This window comes from Pieris brassicae, chromosome 12 (assembly GCF_905147105.1).
Source record: "Pieris brassicae chromosome 12, ilPieBrab1.1, whole genome shotgun sequence".
Lineage (NCBI taxonomy): Eukaryota > Metazoa > Arthropoda > Insecta > Lepidoptera > Pieridae > Pieris > Pieris brassicae.
In genome coordinates this window covers 7642900-7659399 of record NC_059676.1, presented here as the reverse complement: position 1 = coordinate 7659399, position 16500 = coordinate 7642900, and the positions used below count along the sequence as shown (strand labels likewise).

The 16500-nt window shown below is 31.5% G+C and overlaps 2 protein-coding genes across 10 annotated transcripts in view; one reads left to right on the top strand and one right to left on the bottom strand.

Moving 5' to 3' along the window:
- LOC123716971 (protein diaphanous) overlaps window positions 1-3503 on the top strand; it is a 32918-nt gene extending 29415 nt beyond the window's left edge. For 8 of the 9 annotated variants that reach the window (XM_045672704.1, XM_045672703.1, XM_045672701.1 and 5 more), the window contains 2 exons: window positions 932-1010; window positions 1266-3503. In XM_045672704.1, the coding sequence (XP_045528660.1) occupies window positions 932-1010; window positions 1266-1287 (101 nt within the window). In that variant the 3' untranslated portion in view covers window positions 1288-3503. Of the gene's footprint in view, window positions 1-404; window positions 910-931; window positions 1011-1265 lie in introns of those variants that run through there. The other variant, XM_045672706.1, reaches the window with a different exon arrangement.
- Window positions 3504-5412: 1909 nt separating this feature from the next.
- Window positions 5413-15665, bottom strand: LOC123717321 (myogenic factor 6). The gene is made up of 4 exons (XM_045673244.1): window positions 15255-15665; window positions 9374-9505; window positions 7013-7109; window positions 5413-5781 (listed from the first exon to the last, which is right to left on the bottom strand). Exons 1-4 carry the CDS (start codon window positions 15459-15461, stop codon window positions 5705-5707), a joined length of 513 nt encoding a protein of 170 aa, XP_045529200.1. The 5' UTR covers window positions 15462-15665; the 3' UTR covers window positions 5413-5704.
- Between the last annotated feature and the right edge of the window lie 835 nt (window positions 15666-16500).

Here is a 16500-nt window from a genome sequence, read left to right as displayed (position 1 = left end):
TTCCTTTTTGTATATGACAATTGTAAATAAACAATGTCCTGGTTTAGGATTGTACCCGACACGGAATAGCTAAAAACTTTAATCTATTACGAGATCAATTTCGAGAATCGAGATAAATATACACTACTAAAAGTTGGCAAAATATAAACGTTAGAGAAGTCCGTGTGCATTATGTCATATAACATTTATTTCGTCAAAGTTATGATAGAGCTTCTAGAACTAGTTTCCGCATTTACACCTATTCTTTATATATATGATCATTTAATTGTTCGGCCTTAGAATGCCTTCATTCCATTCTTCTATCACTTTCATTCTAAATATCATTTACCTAAATAGGTGTGGTTACTTGAATTCCAAAGAAGTACTGTAATAAAACTACTGGTGTAATTATAATTTCTATATAGATGTGTCGATTCGATATGGAGGCAAGCGCGTGCGACGTTCTACTTCACCAAAACTCGAGACTTACAGACAAGTAGTATAATCTTAACGCTTTAGATATTGTATCGTGATATAACAGTTTTTAAGACACGACATACATGTTTGTTTAGTTCTTTTAGTGAGGCATTGGTAGTCTCCTACGTGCTATTCTAAATGTTGTAACAATACGTATAACATGCCCATAGCTTGCGGGTAACTTAGAAGCCGTTTTAATATATTAACAGTTCTTAAATATTCTTATAACTTCGATGTTGTATCGTGTAAATGTATGTAAATTAACATTACAGATGTGTAACTTTCTGTCAAATATTCAAACACAGGTATTGATTTGGTGTATTTATCTATGTTTATTAAAACATGCACAGTCGCTATCTTTGTAGAACTGGCTTCATATAATTCCAATAAAACAGTTTAGTTAATTTAAAACCTCATGTGTCTGTCAATTTAGGTCGCTAAGGCAGTTTCTTCATGTATTTTTTAAAAATTTCAGCTGAGCGAAGAGCGCAGTTGAACCGTTCAAGATCGAGGTCTGGTCTAACCGGACCGCTTACGACTAGAGAATTAACGAAGTAAGTATTATGTTCTACATCCCTAGTTTAGCACGATATGGCTTGATAACAGGAGTTGCTGGCTTAGAAAGCACAGTGCATAGAACCCCGAGTTCATTATCCGTAGTACGTTAACTATAAATATATTAATTATCACACAATTATTACACGTTGCGAATTTCCGATTTATTGTTCGACCTTATTTTGAGAGGTATTTTTCTTTGGAACTTAAATTTAGGACCCTTCATTACTTTTTGTATGTATATATGTTTACAGTGAGTTGCTGAGCAACGCGTGATGTCATCAATCAGTGATATTAGTGTATTATTAACTAGTTGTTAAGATAATCGAATGTCATGGCCTACTTGTACTTTTTAATATGCGTACGCGGTTCTATCTGTCAATGTCATTTTTAAAAAAATCTTAAATGTGATAGATTTTAATAATTGTAGAAGACATTAATAACAAAAAGATATTGGAAAAAAATTAATTATTTAAAAAACATTTGATTTTCTGTTTTTGTCACGTAGAAGTAATGTCGAAACGTTAAAGTTCAGAACAAACATATCAAAGACAAATAGAAGCGCGTACTCGCCAGAGGGCTCTTCCAACAGGTGTATTATATTATTTGTCTTAGACTTGTAAGACAAGAGAATCAGTAAACATTAGATTTTATATATTACGAAAACTGTCAAGTATAAAATAATAATAGAATTTTTTTATTGAACAAAATGCTAGAAAAAAGAATTACGAGGAAAATAAAGTCAAAGCCCACAAAATAATTGCGGAGATTATGAAGTAATTGAAATCTTGTATGGGATATTTGTATACAAAAACGTAAGGAATTTATACATTTGTCTAATGGTTACTGACTCGACTCACTATGAACAGTCTGTATAATCAAAGTTTTTTTGTAAATCTCGCAGTAATGTTTAGATGCTTGTATAGGCTGTATTGAAGCTGTCTATAAAATTGTTTAGAATATGTACTTGTCTAAATAGTTCATGTCTATGCCCAAAAAAAATTAGAATCCCTTAGAAATCTATTTGCATTTGTATATTTTGGATTTTTCGTATGAATCTCATTATTTTGTGTAATATTTTATAGACAGTTCATTTATTTCGATGCAATTTAATTTATTACAGTAATTAAACTGTCCAATATGAAATAATAAGTTCGTCCAACGTTCAAATGTACGCACAAAAAAGCGAATTATACACTTTATTTATTTTGATTTAATAACATTTATACAAATAAGTTATAATGTGTTTCAGTTTTACATACAATAATAGACATATGAATTTTAGGGGTTGTTATGTGATGTTATGTTTTTAAATGTAGCATTTTTATCGCGCTTTGAGATACACAAACACATTATCTCTTAGCTTACAAATAAATTTCTCTTAAAATATGAGTTTTAAATATAAAAAAAAATATTGTTCTGTGTTTAACAAAGGCCGTATCGTGAACCGGCACAGGTTTTATGCTAATTGAAACAGGACTTAAAATATATAGGACGTGTTTGCATGGTCACGTAGTATTATTATTTTGGTACTTTTAATTTAGTTATAATATTCAATATCCACAGCAAAGATATTTTTTTTAGTACGTATATTCTGCAGTTTAGTTATATTTGATTAAAAAAGCTCTTAATAATTAGCATCTAAAGCAATTTATGAAATTTAATTTTTCTACTTATTTATTTCTACGAATTTCCATGAAATGTGATTTAATTTGTTCAATTCTAATTATTTTTACACAATACCTTTATAAACATCGTAACATAGGCATTTTGTATGACTTAGTAAAAATAGCAGTCGCACAACACGTGTGAACTAACGAATTCTGTATGATTCCTGGCCTAATTCATAAACGTAATATTAACAACAATATAGAATTAAAAATTAATTAAATATGAATCATTATTCAATTTTAACACTGTTTTATTGTAACAAAAGATAATTTACACTTTATTTTAAAACATGAATTGTATCATGGTTACCATACTTATATGAACTATGCAACCGTGGTAACACAAGGTACTACTTTAAGTCCACTTTTTATGATAAGGCGAGGCGGCTTATACGTTTATGAATAAGCATGAATTATAAGTGTATAGTTCGCTCAAATGTATTTAATATAAATTAATAAAACAGTATTTATAATAACTGGATATATACAGCATATTTTAAGGTTCTGTTATTTTGTTTTACTTAGATTTTCGTCTCTAAATTGAAAATTTTGTCTTATTAAAAATGTAATTCTAATAAAGACTGTTATTCTAAAACGGCCATATGTCTGCTTTGACTGAAATTCGCGTCCCTTAATATTAAAAACACCTTGGTCTTGTACGCCTAACCATCGAAGACCACGTGTAATTCGAAACTGTTTATGAATTTGGTCATTTTGTCGTAATCGCTTTTGTAGATCGTATGTTATATATTAATTATATAATGTAAATATATTTTTGTAAAATGTTACATTTTTTGATTAATTACAATGTTTTTAAAACTATTTGGTTTTTTATTTAAATATCTGTTATACGATGTTATTGACCAATAGAGATTGAAATCTCGACTTTCTAAATTGTATTGGATATCGTTTGATAGACCGTAGCTGTCTGAGGCTACAGAGTAAACTCATTTAATAGACAATTAGTGTAATTTACTGATTTTAAGGTAATAATACTTCTGTGTCTACCAAACCTAAACAAGCGACATGTATTGGTTAACCACTGTTTTGCCAGACACATAATATATTTTTCTTAAAACAATAATTATCTATTGGCATCGTCGCCACCTAAGCTAACATTGCCCTAGTCCACCTGAAGACGCAGATACAAACAATTCTATAAATAAGGGACGTGTTGAAATTAATAAATCTAATCAAGACAAGCGTGTCTACAGTGAATGATGAACGAATGAAAATACATTGATTACTGACTGATTTGTGTTCCGTGCTATGATTTATTTGTTCTACCTATTTGTTTTTCAAGGTTTGTTCATGAGATCAATTTTTTTTTCATTTGTCAAATTAGATAACAATTACGCACGTCATTTGGTATTTAAAAAAAAACTAATCTGGAATTTTGGATATAGAAACTTTCATACGACCGACGAATAAAATGTCAACCTACAGTTGTTATAACTATATCTAGTAGCCCGAGGAACAAAATGTTTTCTGAAAGTGTAAAGTTTCAAGTGTGTAATATGTGTGTGTATATTAGAAAACCCCAATATATGAGGTTATACCCGCTATACACAATTTGAACATTCTAATCACGTCTGAATTGAAGTCTCACTCGCTAAGAGTGTAATATGTACGACCTGTATAATCATAGCTTCCTGCGCGATTTTATAAATGTGGATTCACTCTTATTTGAAATTATATTGGCGTATTATTTGAAAACTTTTTAGTTATACTCTAGTGCTCGTCTTTGAAAAATTAATCGACCCAAAAATACATATAATTGCAAGAATTAATCAAAGATTGTATATTTGCGAGCGCCGCTAGGCGTGGTTTGGCGCGCGCGCAGTCTCCGCCCACAAATGCTTCCTACTTTGTACTGTGAAGACATTTGTCATAATTATCGGAACTATTAATAAAAGGGACAGATTTATACAGCGTGTTATCAAAGGAATAAATAACGAAAACGGTGTGTAGAGTGAGGGACGCGTTTGAAATGTACCAACACAAGCTCCAATTAAAACCAAAAAACAACAAGTTGTTTTTAGTAAGGTTTTCGGATGAATCAGTACTGTGTTAGACTAGTGGTTAAACCTGTAATGCTCAACCCTGTGACTATGGGTTCGACTTGGGCTGTTCACGACAAATCATTTATCTACGTGCGCTAACACGCGTACGGCAATGGAACTCGGTAAGAAAGCCAAAGTCAGTATTTCACCAAAATTTTGACGATTGATTGATTTTTGATTTTTTTTTTCAATCAGCTATATAAAAACAATATTAAGTATATTGTTTTTAGGTTAGTATTGAAAGAAAAAGAAATTAAAAGTTTTAATATTTACAACTTATTTAAATAATATCGATTACTATATTTATTATATAGTTTGATCCTAGTAGACTGAAAAACTTTTTGGTCTATTGTACGAGTATATATCTTGTTTACTTTATTTTGAAATTGAAAGCAATAACTGTAATTATCGTATGTAATTATAGTATAATTTATTTTAATATCACTCTTTATGTCTTAGTAATATTATATTTATGTTGTTTTGCACTACTTGCGCTCGCCTTATTATTTAATAAGGTTATTTATGTAATTACAGCGGTTGCCTGAAAGAGATCGCTCGAATGCGACGAGTTGCCCTCCTTTTTAATTAATATTTTTTTAATTATACTGTATATAAAAAGTATAATAAAACAAGTATTTTTCGTAAAATAATTTAATGAGCCTATTAAGCCATATTCGAATAACAAATAAAATATTATGTAAGGCACTATACTGAACTCTAATACAGTAACACTTTGTAGTTTATTTTTTGGTAAAATTTCTTTGGCTTCCCATGTAAGAATAAATTATGAAAATACAGTTGTATGAATTACCAAGTGTTTTTTCTACCATTTCCAAAAATAAAACTATATTTAGCACGATTTTTACAATTATACAAATAATTTACACAACATGTTTATTATAATATTTGGCTATTTTCTTACGCTTATTAATTTTCTAGTAAATAAATAATCTAACTAAATTACACATTGTCTTTAGCTAATGCCTGTACTATACAGCGAAGTCTTGCCAAACTGTTAAGGCCGCACGTCGACTCCCCTGAAACAATAATATTAAGAAAAGCCTTAAAAATATGAGTCCAACCCATAGACAGTATAAAGTCCGAAAACTCTTGAGGTACACATTACTACGTTCGTTTCATTGGTGTTGTCAAGGACTTCGAAACAATAAGGGTTCGAAGTTGGACGCGGGAGACACTGGATAGGTTGCGATGGCGAAATGGGCTTGAGGAGGCTAAGTTCCATAAAGGGCTGTAGCCATTGGCCATTTAAACTAGCATTTTCGACTTATACAAACAGATACATTTAAATATATTCATTTAAATTTGTATGCAGAATTCTTTATATTGTATTTTAATATACAGTCGATAATCAGTATTCTTCCAAACAATTATTCACCGGACAAGGAACCTACTTATTAGTGTTTTCAAGCAAACAGAATGCTCTAAACCAGTGTTTCTCAATCTTTATTATGCCGTGCCCCAACTTAGCCAACATGTTTCATACATTTTATACATAATTTATACATCAAAAAATGATTTGTTCACTTAAGAAATTTAAATGATAGGTTTACCAAGAAGTCACGAGGGAATTTTTAACATAAAACGAAATTAGTAAATTTTCAAAACATGATGAAAAACTAGAATTCAAATTCCAAATAGTTTTAATAAACATTTTTCTATATACATTTAGTAAGATCCTTGCGCTTGCTACTCAGAGATTTTATATTGGGTTCCAATTTGGTTAGCTTCAGTCTAAAGTCTACACGTTATCTTACATCCAGCTGAATTTGATTGCTCGCCTCAACAATATAGCAATATGCTCAAGAAACCTTAAGTGGAAATGGGCGGACCAGACTTCTCGCATGAACAATGGCAGATGGACATGGTAACAAGGTGGAAAGAACCACAAGGGAAAAGAAAGAGCACTCTCTTGCACGAGGGGCTGACGAGCTACGATATAGAGCCAGTTGGAGGAGTATACCCTATAACAGGTCCTTGGAAAAAAAACTGTATAAAATTTTAAGTAATACATAGGTACACATAAATTTTTTTATTTTATAAAGATGGATGAATTTTTGCGGAATAAATGAGGCTTAGTATTGTCTTTTATTAACATAACTTTAAATGAGGTTCAATTATTATTCTTTGTTTGAATAAAATTATTCATACTTGACTCAGAGTGTTTCCCGCTAGTGTTAAATAATTTGTAAATGACAGCTAAAATAATAATACTTTTACTACTACAGTTATTTCCAACATCTTATTTACCATTTAAAAAAGGCTTCTCCCAGTCGTTCTTATTGTCTCTGATTTCTGTTCGCGAGTTCGGCGGCTCGACGTATCCTTTGCAGCTCTCTGTCTCCAACTAAAAAATATTTTCCTTTCATGACAAACAGCAGAACTTAAGAAACAATAACATGACAATTTTAAGAAATCATAAAATTATATTTTTGCTATTTTTTACTTCCCGGGTAAATGATATTAAAATGCTCGTTAACTAATTTTGTAGGAAAAGTGTTGGACATTTATGACTATTTAAAAAATATTGCTGGATATAGATAAAGATCGCTGGTCGTGTCCACATGCTATAGGGACGGCACTGCTTTTTATATATATATATATATTTTTTTTTCGTATCTATGTCAATTTATATCATGTGTTTGTCCTAATTATGTGGTCCTAATAAAAAAAGAGTACTAAAAGTCGAATTATATCCAATGTTATTTTAACGTCCAATGCCACATACTTTTCTTGGCCGGCAAGAGTGTCGCTGTCATTGATATAAGTATTGCCAGTAAACAAAAAATAACCATTATAAGGGGAATAATTTAATACTAGCTTAATATTTCTGCAAATATCTTAACAAAACATTATATTCTAGTAAAAACTACAGTCCTAGGCGTAAATAAATGTGACACAAACCTAGGAATACCTGATATGATAGGTTTTGTTACCTATAGTATTAAAATATAAATAAGTATGAGATGGTCCTTTTGTGTCTGACACCTGTCATTAATTCTAAGGTTAGACTTGGTACGCATCACGTCTTTCTATTTAAAAAAAACATAGACCTCAGAGTTGTGAATCGCACGCAAACAACACAAATTCTGAATATACTTCAGTTTTAAATATCTTGAGCCGTTCTGTCTGGGTATCATATCCTATGGATTACATAAAATATCACCAATTAAATGTAGCGTCTATTTGTGTGCGGGTGCACGTGTAGCTATAAATCGTGTCTGGCGGGAATTAATTGCTGTTTAACATCGCGACATCTTTCCGCGACTTATCGTCCATCAGTTATTTTTGGGGCTCGGATCTTTTTGCTTTGATGATAGTAGGAACAAGAAAATATTAATTCAATATGGGATCATAAAACTATCATACAATAAATATTCTTATGAAAAATTTGACCAGGAATTTAAAGGAGCTATCTTTATTGAGCTACGATTTTTTTCAGTAGATTCCAGCAGGAAATGTATTTGCATTTTTAGTGTTGAAAACAGCGTTATAAACATCTATAGATCTATCATCTACACATATTCGAGTAGTAATTTATATTCATTGAACTAAGAAAAATAAATATAATTAATTTATTATTATTTTGGGTTTGTTGTTTTAAGAGAGATCAAGATCTCCGATTTCCATAGTATTTGACACATTGAACAGATATCGCCACGAATTTAACGAAATCCTTTATCAGAAATTTTAGATTTTTCCAATGATTTTAATGGTCGTAACGAGACCGCGGACTTTGACTCGGGATTTAATAGTTTTTGACTTATTGGTAAATGGTTATTTGCGCGTGTAAATAACAATCCATTGATATAGCATCGGGTCGAATGGACACTAATCCACTAGCCTAACACTAAGCAGTGTATCTGTTTATATAAACTACAAACAAGTAATTTATATTTCTAAATCTCTTACTGATGGGAATTAAGACTGGCCTAAAAGTTTAGTATGAATTGTATTAACACATTTGAATGCACAACTTTTGTTATACATGAAACAGTACGGTTAATATCAAAATACCTTATAAATAAGAGAAAATAGGTGCAGTGTATTTGTGGAATCGGGAGTATCGAACGAGTCAAGTGAATTAGCGACATCTGTCGAGCGCCTTGTTTTATTTTAATTCTAAGTAAATTAAATTATACATTAAGGCGTGTTCTAGATATTTTACTCGTCTATCTTGCATTCTGATAATTCAGCACACTTTGATATATTTACCTGCCCATTACAAGTAAGCTATTTCTGATGTATAAATCTCTAATTTAGAGTAAATATATTTATTATATTGAAGTATTACTTATATCAGTTTCGTCATTGCAGTTGTAACCTGAATAATTGAAGAGAATGATTTCTATCCACAATCTTATCATTATTTTCTTGCGATTCAAGAGTTCAGAGAGTGCCCCACGCTAGAAGACTACGTTAAACAGAAAGAAGATGGTCCTCCAAGCTCTGGCGTGAAAAATACAATAATAAATGTTATGTTATTGAAATACTTTTAAAAAATAAACGACTCTGTTGGGTCTAGCTCTTCAACTGCGAATTCCATTGCGATATCTATAAATAATCTAAGTGTACATTTTAAGTTAAAGAGCTTTAGAAAGTAATCCTTACAACAGCAGCAGCTCTTAGTGCAGCCTGCAGCCTCTCTATATGTTGAATAGCAGCTCGGAGTATCTCCAGCTTTGGAAGCCGACCACTGCCAGCCCTCGCACGAATTCTTAACTCTTCGAAAGCTGCGTTGACCTGCAGAATATTTATTATTAAAAAAGTCATTCACAGGTCACGTAATATCATGGGATTGATAAATAAGGAAGGGAGATATTAGGCGCTAATTTGTTTCTAGTACAATATTTGATAAACGTCCATTTAATTTTATGTTCTGTGAGAAATGTGGTACACTAAAGAGTCTATCGATATGAAGGTTTTAATGACATAAAATGTTTAAAGAACTTTATTATAATTTAAAAAATGACACTTGTTTTCATGAGAACCTAATTATGGACTGATTGCATTTTTCATGGAAGTACACAATTTGATTCCGTCATCTCCTTTTAAACAACGCTCATCTAGAATCGCCTTCGTTGTAGACATCCTCAGGTGCCGCAATGCACGATTTGGTTCGTCGTTTATTTTAAAAACTGCAATGGATATAATCTCCTTGCCCATCCATCTTCTCGAGAAAATATAATATAGGTTGATATGAACAGTGATAAAATATTCATCTGCTACACAAGCGTGCCCGGCCTCCAATAGGCCTCGTCTCACTTAACATCTGAACCATTTCGACGTAGGGTCCACATAGAACGAGCGTACCAATTCTTATAGGGCCGGCAACGCACTGGCGAGCCCTTTGGCATTGAGAGTGTATTGACACTACATTACATACATACGCCAATTGGGGCGGCGGTGTCGCTTAACATGAGGTACCCTCCTGCCCGTTTGCCTCCCGTTCTATAAAAAAAAGAAGCAAAAAGGTTGCATTGTGGCCAAACGTCAGTCCAGTTGGAGTTTAGTCTTCTGGGGTCACAAATGTGATTTTAAAGTCCTTTTAATTAAATACAATTATGTTAAGAAGTTTTGATTAAATTTTTACACACCCTCTGGTTATCTATAAGATCTCAAACCAAAAAAAAACAAAAGATATTAAGATTAAGATTAAGGTGTTCGCTACACCTTGGAGATTAGAAGGTTTACATCACTCGGTCGTAACATACGTAATCTACCAAAGAATCACATTAAAAAAAATCAGTGGCGTCTCAAACATTTTTGGTCTGGGCCTCAGATATCTGTATCATGATCATTTGGTATCAGCCTCTGTGCCTGAACACGCCGTAAACTTTTTGGGTCTAAGCCAAGCGGGTTTCCTCACGATCTTTTCCGTTCGAGAAAATGTAAACTATAGAAAGACAGTTCACTAGTATACAGCCGGGGATCGAACCCGTGACCTATAGAATCTCATATACAAATTTTTGTGAGTTTCGGTTGAGTTGTTTTGGCGTAACATCCACAAAATCAGTAATTATTGCATAGCCCGAATTGGTACAGTTAACGATTAGTCTTTATAAAATAAATTCCACAGAGAAATAGATTTCCATAGATATAGTTGTTTGTATGATTATTTTCGTAAAAATCTCAAGGCATGCATTCAATGTATAAATGTAGGCTATTAGTTTCGCGTCATTTACTGAACAAACCATCTGAAAGACGCACATATTTCTAACACTGGCTTTATATTATTTAAAATCATAGATTTTTTAGTTTATTATTTGGCCTCATCCAAATCTAAATAACAATTAAATATAATTAAAAAGTTATTATAAATGGCTCAACTATTCCAGTGTATAGTATTCTAGTGCACAGGCGCTAATTAAAAATGTAAGTTGGCGTCTGTTGAGTCCAGAGCTGGATATTTGTTCGCTCTCCAAATAATTCTCAATTTTTAATTATTATTATTACTACGTTGGTTAAGAATATTGTAAATACTGTTAATAATATTCGAATACAAATATCTTAATGGTATAAAATATAAATTACTGTTTACTGTTGCTTCCTAAACCGAGTTCATATATGAGATAGTAATGATTAATTTAATTAATATATTTTTTTCTCATATTTTGAACCAAGAATCCTATTCATAAAACCAATAAAGATGTCTCATTATACGGAAATAGATATACATGTTATTTTCACATAAAAATAAATTTATTAGTTCACTCAAAGAGAATTTTATTTTATGTTCGTGTATCGTTTTGTAAGTGTCATTAAATATTATGATTGTTTAATAAATATGTCAAATACGATTTAGATATTTTTATAACATATGAAGTTGTGAAAACTTGAACTTATACTCGTTTGAATCTATTATTATACTTGATAGGTTTTTTGTGCGTCTGAGATTTATGTACATGATTTTTGTTGACATATCAGCATGATTAATTTTTCTAGACGCTTTGAAATTGGGTATCCCAATGTTTATATCAACAAAAATCTATTATCTATACCTAATCTGCTTTTTTTAAAAGTATTTCGTGCTTAAACTGTATACCTAATATTTTTAGTTAATTATTAATAACGAATTATTTATTCACTTATTGTATTCCCTTTTAAACGACTAAGAGTAATACTAATGAAATAGTAATAATAGCGATATACAATGAGTTAATAACATATGAACATTTTAAAGCATTTGGATGTAAAACTAAATTTTGATGTTACAATAATTCTAGATACTTAGGACGTATGGGGGCGAATTTTTCAGTTGTATTACTGAATTATCATGCACTCTACATGAAATTAATTGTGATGTTATTTGACCTTGCAGATGTTTTTTAAATGGAAGTTCATAAATATAAAAAAAAAATCACGAAGTTAGATTTCCCTAAGGAGTATCCATTAGTTGTGTTGTTAATGTGGCGCGCAATTTGTAGTCTATGGCCGCGCCAGATTTGGCGCCAGTTTTGCCGCATTTCATTCGTTTTATTACGTTATCTAACTTTTATCTTGTCGGGTGATTCCCAATTTATAATTAATAACACCAATTACATAAATATACTTTAACTCGTCAATGAGAATCAAATTTAAAATTTTTTTGACTTAGTCTCAAAGATTACATTAGAAGTACATCAAGACGAGAATAAGACGAAAATAAAAAATGTATTTTTAAGTATTTAAAAGCCAACATTAAGGGGAGTTATAAACGAGCATGTCACACGTAATAGCTTTTAAAACGTCCGTTAGAATTCCCTTGAGCATACGTCAACTGTAATTACTGCCGTGTGTTGAGATCTTCAGTTTCGGATTCTTAAGAAAAAATACTATCGCCTTCCTTAGGCTTATAGTCCATACATATATTCAACGTATTCCACATTATTATGTAGCATAATATAGAATACTGTTTACTTCTTTTATTTAAAAACATATAAACTTTCAATAATTTAAAAATTTACAATTAAAATGACTTCTTATCGATTCCGTTTTATTTATCTTATTTATAGTAAGGATTTTTTCTGACATAAAGCCCCATAGGTTTCAAGAACTTTTCTTATTACTTCGACTTAGGGTACTTCAAGAAAAGAGCGTACAAATTCTTAAAAGGCCGGCAATGCACTCGCGATCCCACTGGCATTGAGAGTGTTCATGGCAGGCGGTAACAATTAACATATCCTAACTGAACTACAAAAAAAAATGGTCTTTAAATTAACTTTAAAAACGTCCTCTACAATGTTATTAGATTTTGACATATATCTGTTGTGTAAGCCGTAAGCAGATAAAGTTCATCATCAGTACAAATACTATAATACTTATAATAATAAGAATCACCAGAGCGCCATCTCAAAAACATCTTATGTTTGATACACATATTCCTTTACACACAAATCTGGCGATATAGTTTTATGTTTTAAGATTGACGTAGTACAATTTTTGATATCAAATCTAGTTGTGCCTGCTGACATCTCCGACACTATCGACACCTTTATAAGCTCTCAAAGTTCACAGTAGCGATATTATGTTTATTAAGTATTTAACATTATATATTTTATTACATTTACTTAATAAGTAAAGTAAAGATAATGTAGGTATTTTTGTAAATAAATAATGTAGACCCAATCATGGTTCCAGCGCGAAAATTATTTCATAAATATGCTGAAATAAAATATTAAGGAAAATAAGATATCAGATCTTAATACCATTTAATCCTGCCCCATGTGACAAGGAAATTTAAATCCTTGTCTTATTGACAAGGAGTTAATCTGGTCTAAATATGTTTAAGTAAATGCTGCGACATCACGTACGTTGGCTTAAGCAATCAATCAGTTTTACATATATTTGTTTCTTGTTAAAATTGTTTTATTTTTAACTTTTGTATGACTAAACTTTGACCAAAACTATTATGCAATAAAGTGATTTTTATAAAATTACCAGAAAGCCTTTTGCTGTCCATTAATCTTTTCTAAGTACATTTTTAAATCACAGTGTATTATTACCCACATACAGTCCACTCTCCGGCGAAGAAAACTATTAAGCGAGAGTAAGCAGGGAGCTTATTGACGCTGGACTGTGCCAATCAAATGCAGCAAAAAGGTCATGTTTCCGGCAGCGGTGATAATTGTCTCTAACTTACAATCTCAAAATCTCGCCAAGCATGTTTCGTTATTATCTTCAAACCAAATTTGAGTTAAGCTAAATCCCTATGTTCTAGTAAGTCATACCGTAAATTCCCATCGTGACCTTCGTAGGGTAAAGGTAAGAAGTTACTTATATATTACCTATATAAGTAGCGTATATAAACCCTTTTGGGCCGCGGGGTTCAAGTGCACTTGGACACAACCAGGGATCCTAGAACTAGTGAATTCCTCGTTCAACGAATACGTATCGCAATACAGCGAGGAAATGCAGAAAATAAACTTTTTAAATTTGTTTTAATTTTCTATTTTTCCTTTTTTTATTATTATTATTAATACCTAGGTTAAGAATATTGTAATTAGTGTATATTTATGTGTTGGAAATATGTAAATTTATTATAAAATATTGTCTGGATACAGAGCATGGTACCGGGCCAAGTCGGCCAGCATTTCAAGTATTTTTGTTCTTTTCTACTTATATTAGTCTGAATTTTCTGGTTACAGGAAACTAACCAGGTTACTAGACGTTACCTAATTTATCGGTTTTTAGATTATCGTCAAAGATCTACTATATTTTTGTTAATTCTATGTAGAAATTCAACACAATAATAAATTAACATAATTGTTATACATAACCCCTTATTTGTATGGCTTATTACTTTACCTATTGTTAACATTGTGTTACTTATAAACCTGATTTAACAAGTCAAATGTATTTAACATTGTCACCCTTTTTATATTTGAAACGGAAAAGCGAATTGTGAAAATAAAAATACTTTATAACAGCCTATTTATGGACTTCTAATAAGAAATACAAATACAATTGAATTAATTAACGAAAAAGAAACCATTTCTAAAAAGTAGGGTATAGTAAATTTTCTATAGAAATCTAGGCACGCTTCTATTTTGATTGTTCGTTTCTCGTCCGTGCTCTAGTTTTAAAGTATGTATAAACCATTATGTATGTAATACGTTACAAAAGGCATTAAAACAGTAATGTTTTATATTATCTAATTGGCTTGTAGTAATAAACTTTGATAATACATATTTGAATTTTTTGAGTAACATTTCGTTCTGCCATATTTATTTATTTCAAATTTTCACACACAAACAAACATAGACATCGATTCCAATCATAGAACTTAAGGCTAAATGCAAATGGTCGCTTCTACGCGATTTCTTTCAGGAAATGCGTGGTCATGTATAAAAAAAAAATATGTGCCTCAGAATAATATATGCGTGCGTAATTTTAATATACAAGTTTTGTTGAAAACTTAAATAAAAGAAAAAGAGATTCACTATAATTCATCTTACACCGTGATTATCTTTTAAAAGAAAGAAATTTCCGAAATTATGCCTCCTATACCCACTTTTCTTAACCGTCGCCTTTCCCGCAATGTTGCCGCTTTTCTTCTGTCAACCGCTGCAGTTTTCCTCTTACAGGCCTTGCAGGCCCAGGCCAAACACCGTCTACTTGGACCCAAAACATGAACTTCTTCCCTCTCTTCAGTCTGTGTTTCACTTTTAACATCACAACAGTTTTTATTCAATTCAAAATCCGCGTATCCATAACTCATTTTTAAAAAATCACATGACACTCGAGGTAGAAATAGAGAGGTTACAATCACAATTTAAAAAAAAACACAAATCTTTAATTATTTTAAAACATGTATCATGTACAATGTAACATAAGGATTATATGAAACTTATTGCAAAAAGGTTTCATACCGTACTCTATGGTAAGAAACTTTGACAGTGACGTTTCGCGCGCATTGCGCGAAGACACGCGTCGGACTGAAGTCGAGGGTTGATTTGGGATTAACAAAATATGTCCTCTAATAATAAACTGTGGCTGTGTGCGTCTAATGTCGTTGAGAGATGCCAATTTATTACTGTTTGGATTAAAATTGATGCTGACAATATTTTTTCTTTCAATTTGTGGAGCTGAAAGCGTGTTTATGCGTTTGTTTTTTGATACGACGTTTTGATGATCGAGTTGGCGGGAATTTCTTTTTTTTTAAACGGTGTATAGACAATCTTTATAACTTACGTTATGCGATTCAAATATATGAAAAAAATTGTTTCTATATTAAGCATTATTTTATTTTATGCCAACTGAAAATCATTGGCCCATAAATAGTATAGATACCTATTGACTTCCCGGGAATTAAAGGGTGTAAAAAGTGAGTCTTTTTTACATGTGCCAGCTATTATTTTGTTAATAGAAACATTTCTTAATATAATAAACTCACGTATATATTCAAATATTTTATATATTTTCACTACAGATGACAGGCCTAGTGTCTGACAGGAAATCCTTGAGGTCAATTGTGCGCGTTCAAATCGCGTCGTGCAACATAGGAATTTTCTTTTCATATTTTCGTTGGTACAAGGAAAACTTTGTAAGGCTGATCACCTCTCCGATTAAAAAAATGAAAGAACCAGACGCAATCCGGCTCTGAGTCCAAGACCACTCTGGTATTACTTTTCATTCACCACTGAGCAATAGTGGTTTAAGAACTAATAATAGGCGTTAGGCATACTATGTGCATTTAAATGGAAAAACGTTTTTGATGTGTCGATTCTACACGCGCATGCGCTTTGTTCTTGGCGAAA

Coding starts and splice junctions, on each gene's coding strand:
- LOC123717321 (XM_045673244.1), bottom strand. CDS start 15,461: ATGAGTTATGGATACGCGGATTTTGAATTGAATAAAAACTGTTGTGAT. Junction 9,506..15,254: donor AAAGGCGACGGTTAAGAAAA/GTGGGTATAGGA, acceptor AATATTCTGCAG/GTCAACGCAGCTTTCGAAGA. Junction 7,110..9,373: donor CACTAAGAGCTGCTGCTGTT/GTAAGGATTACT, acceptor AATATTTTTTAG/TTGGAGACAGAGAGCTGCAA.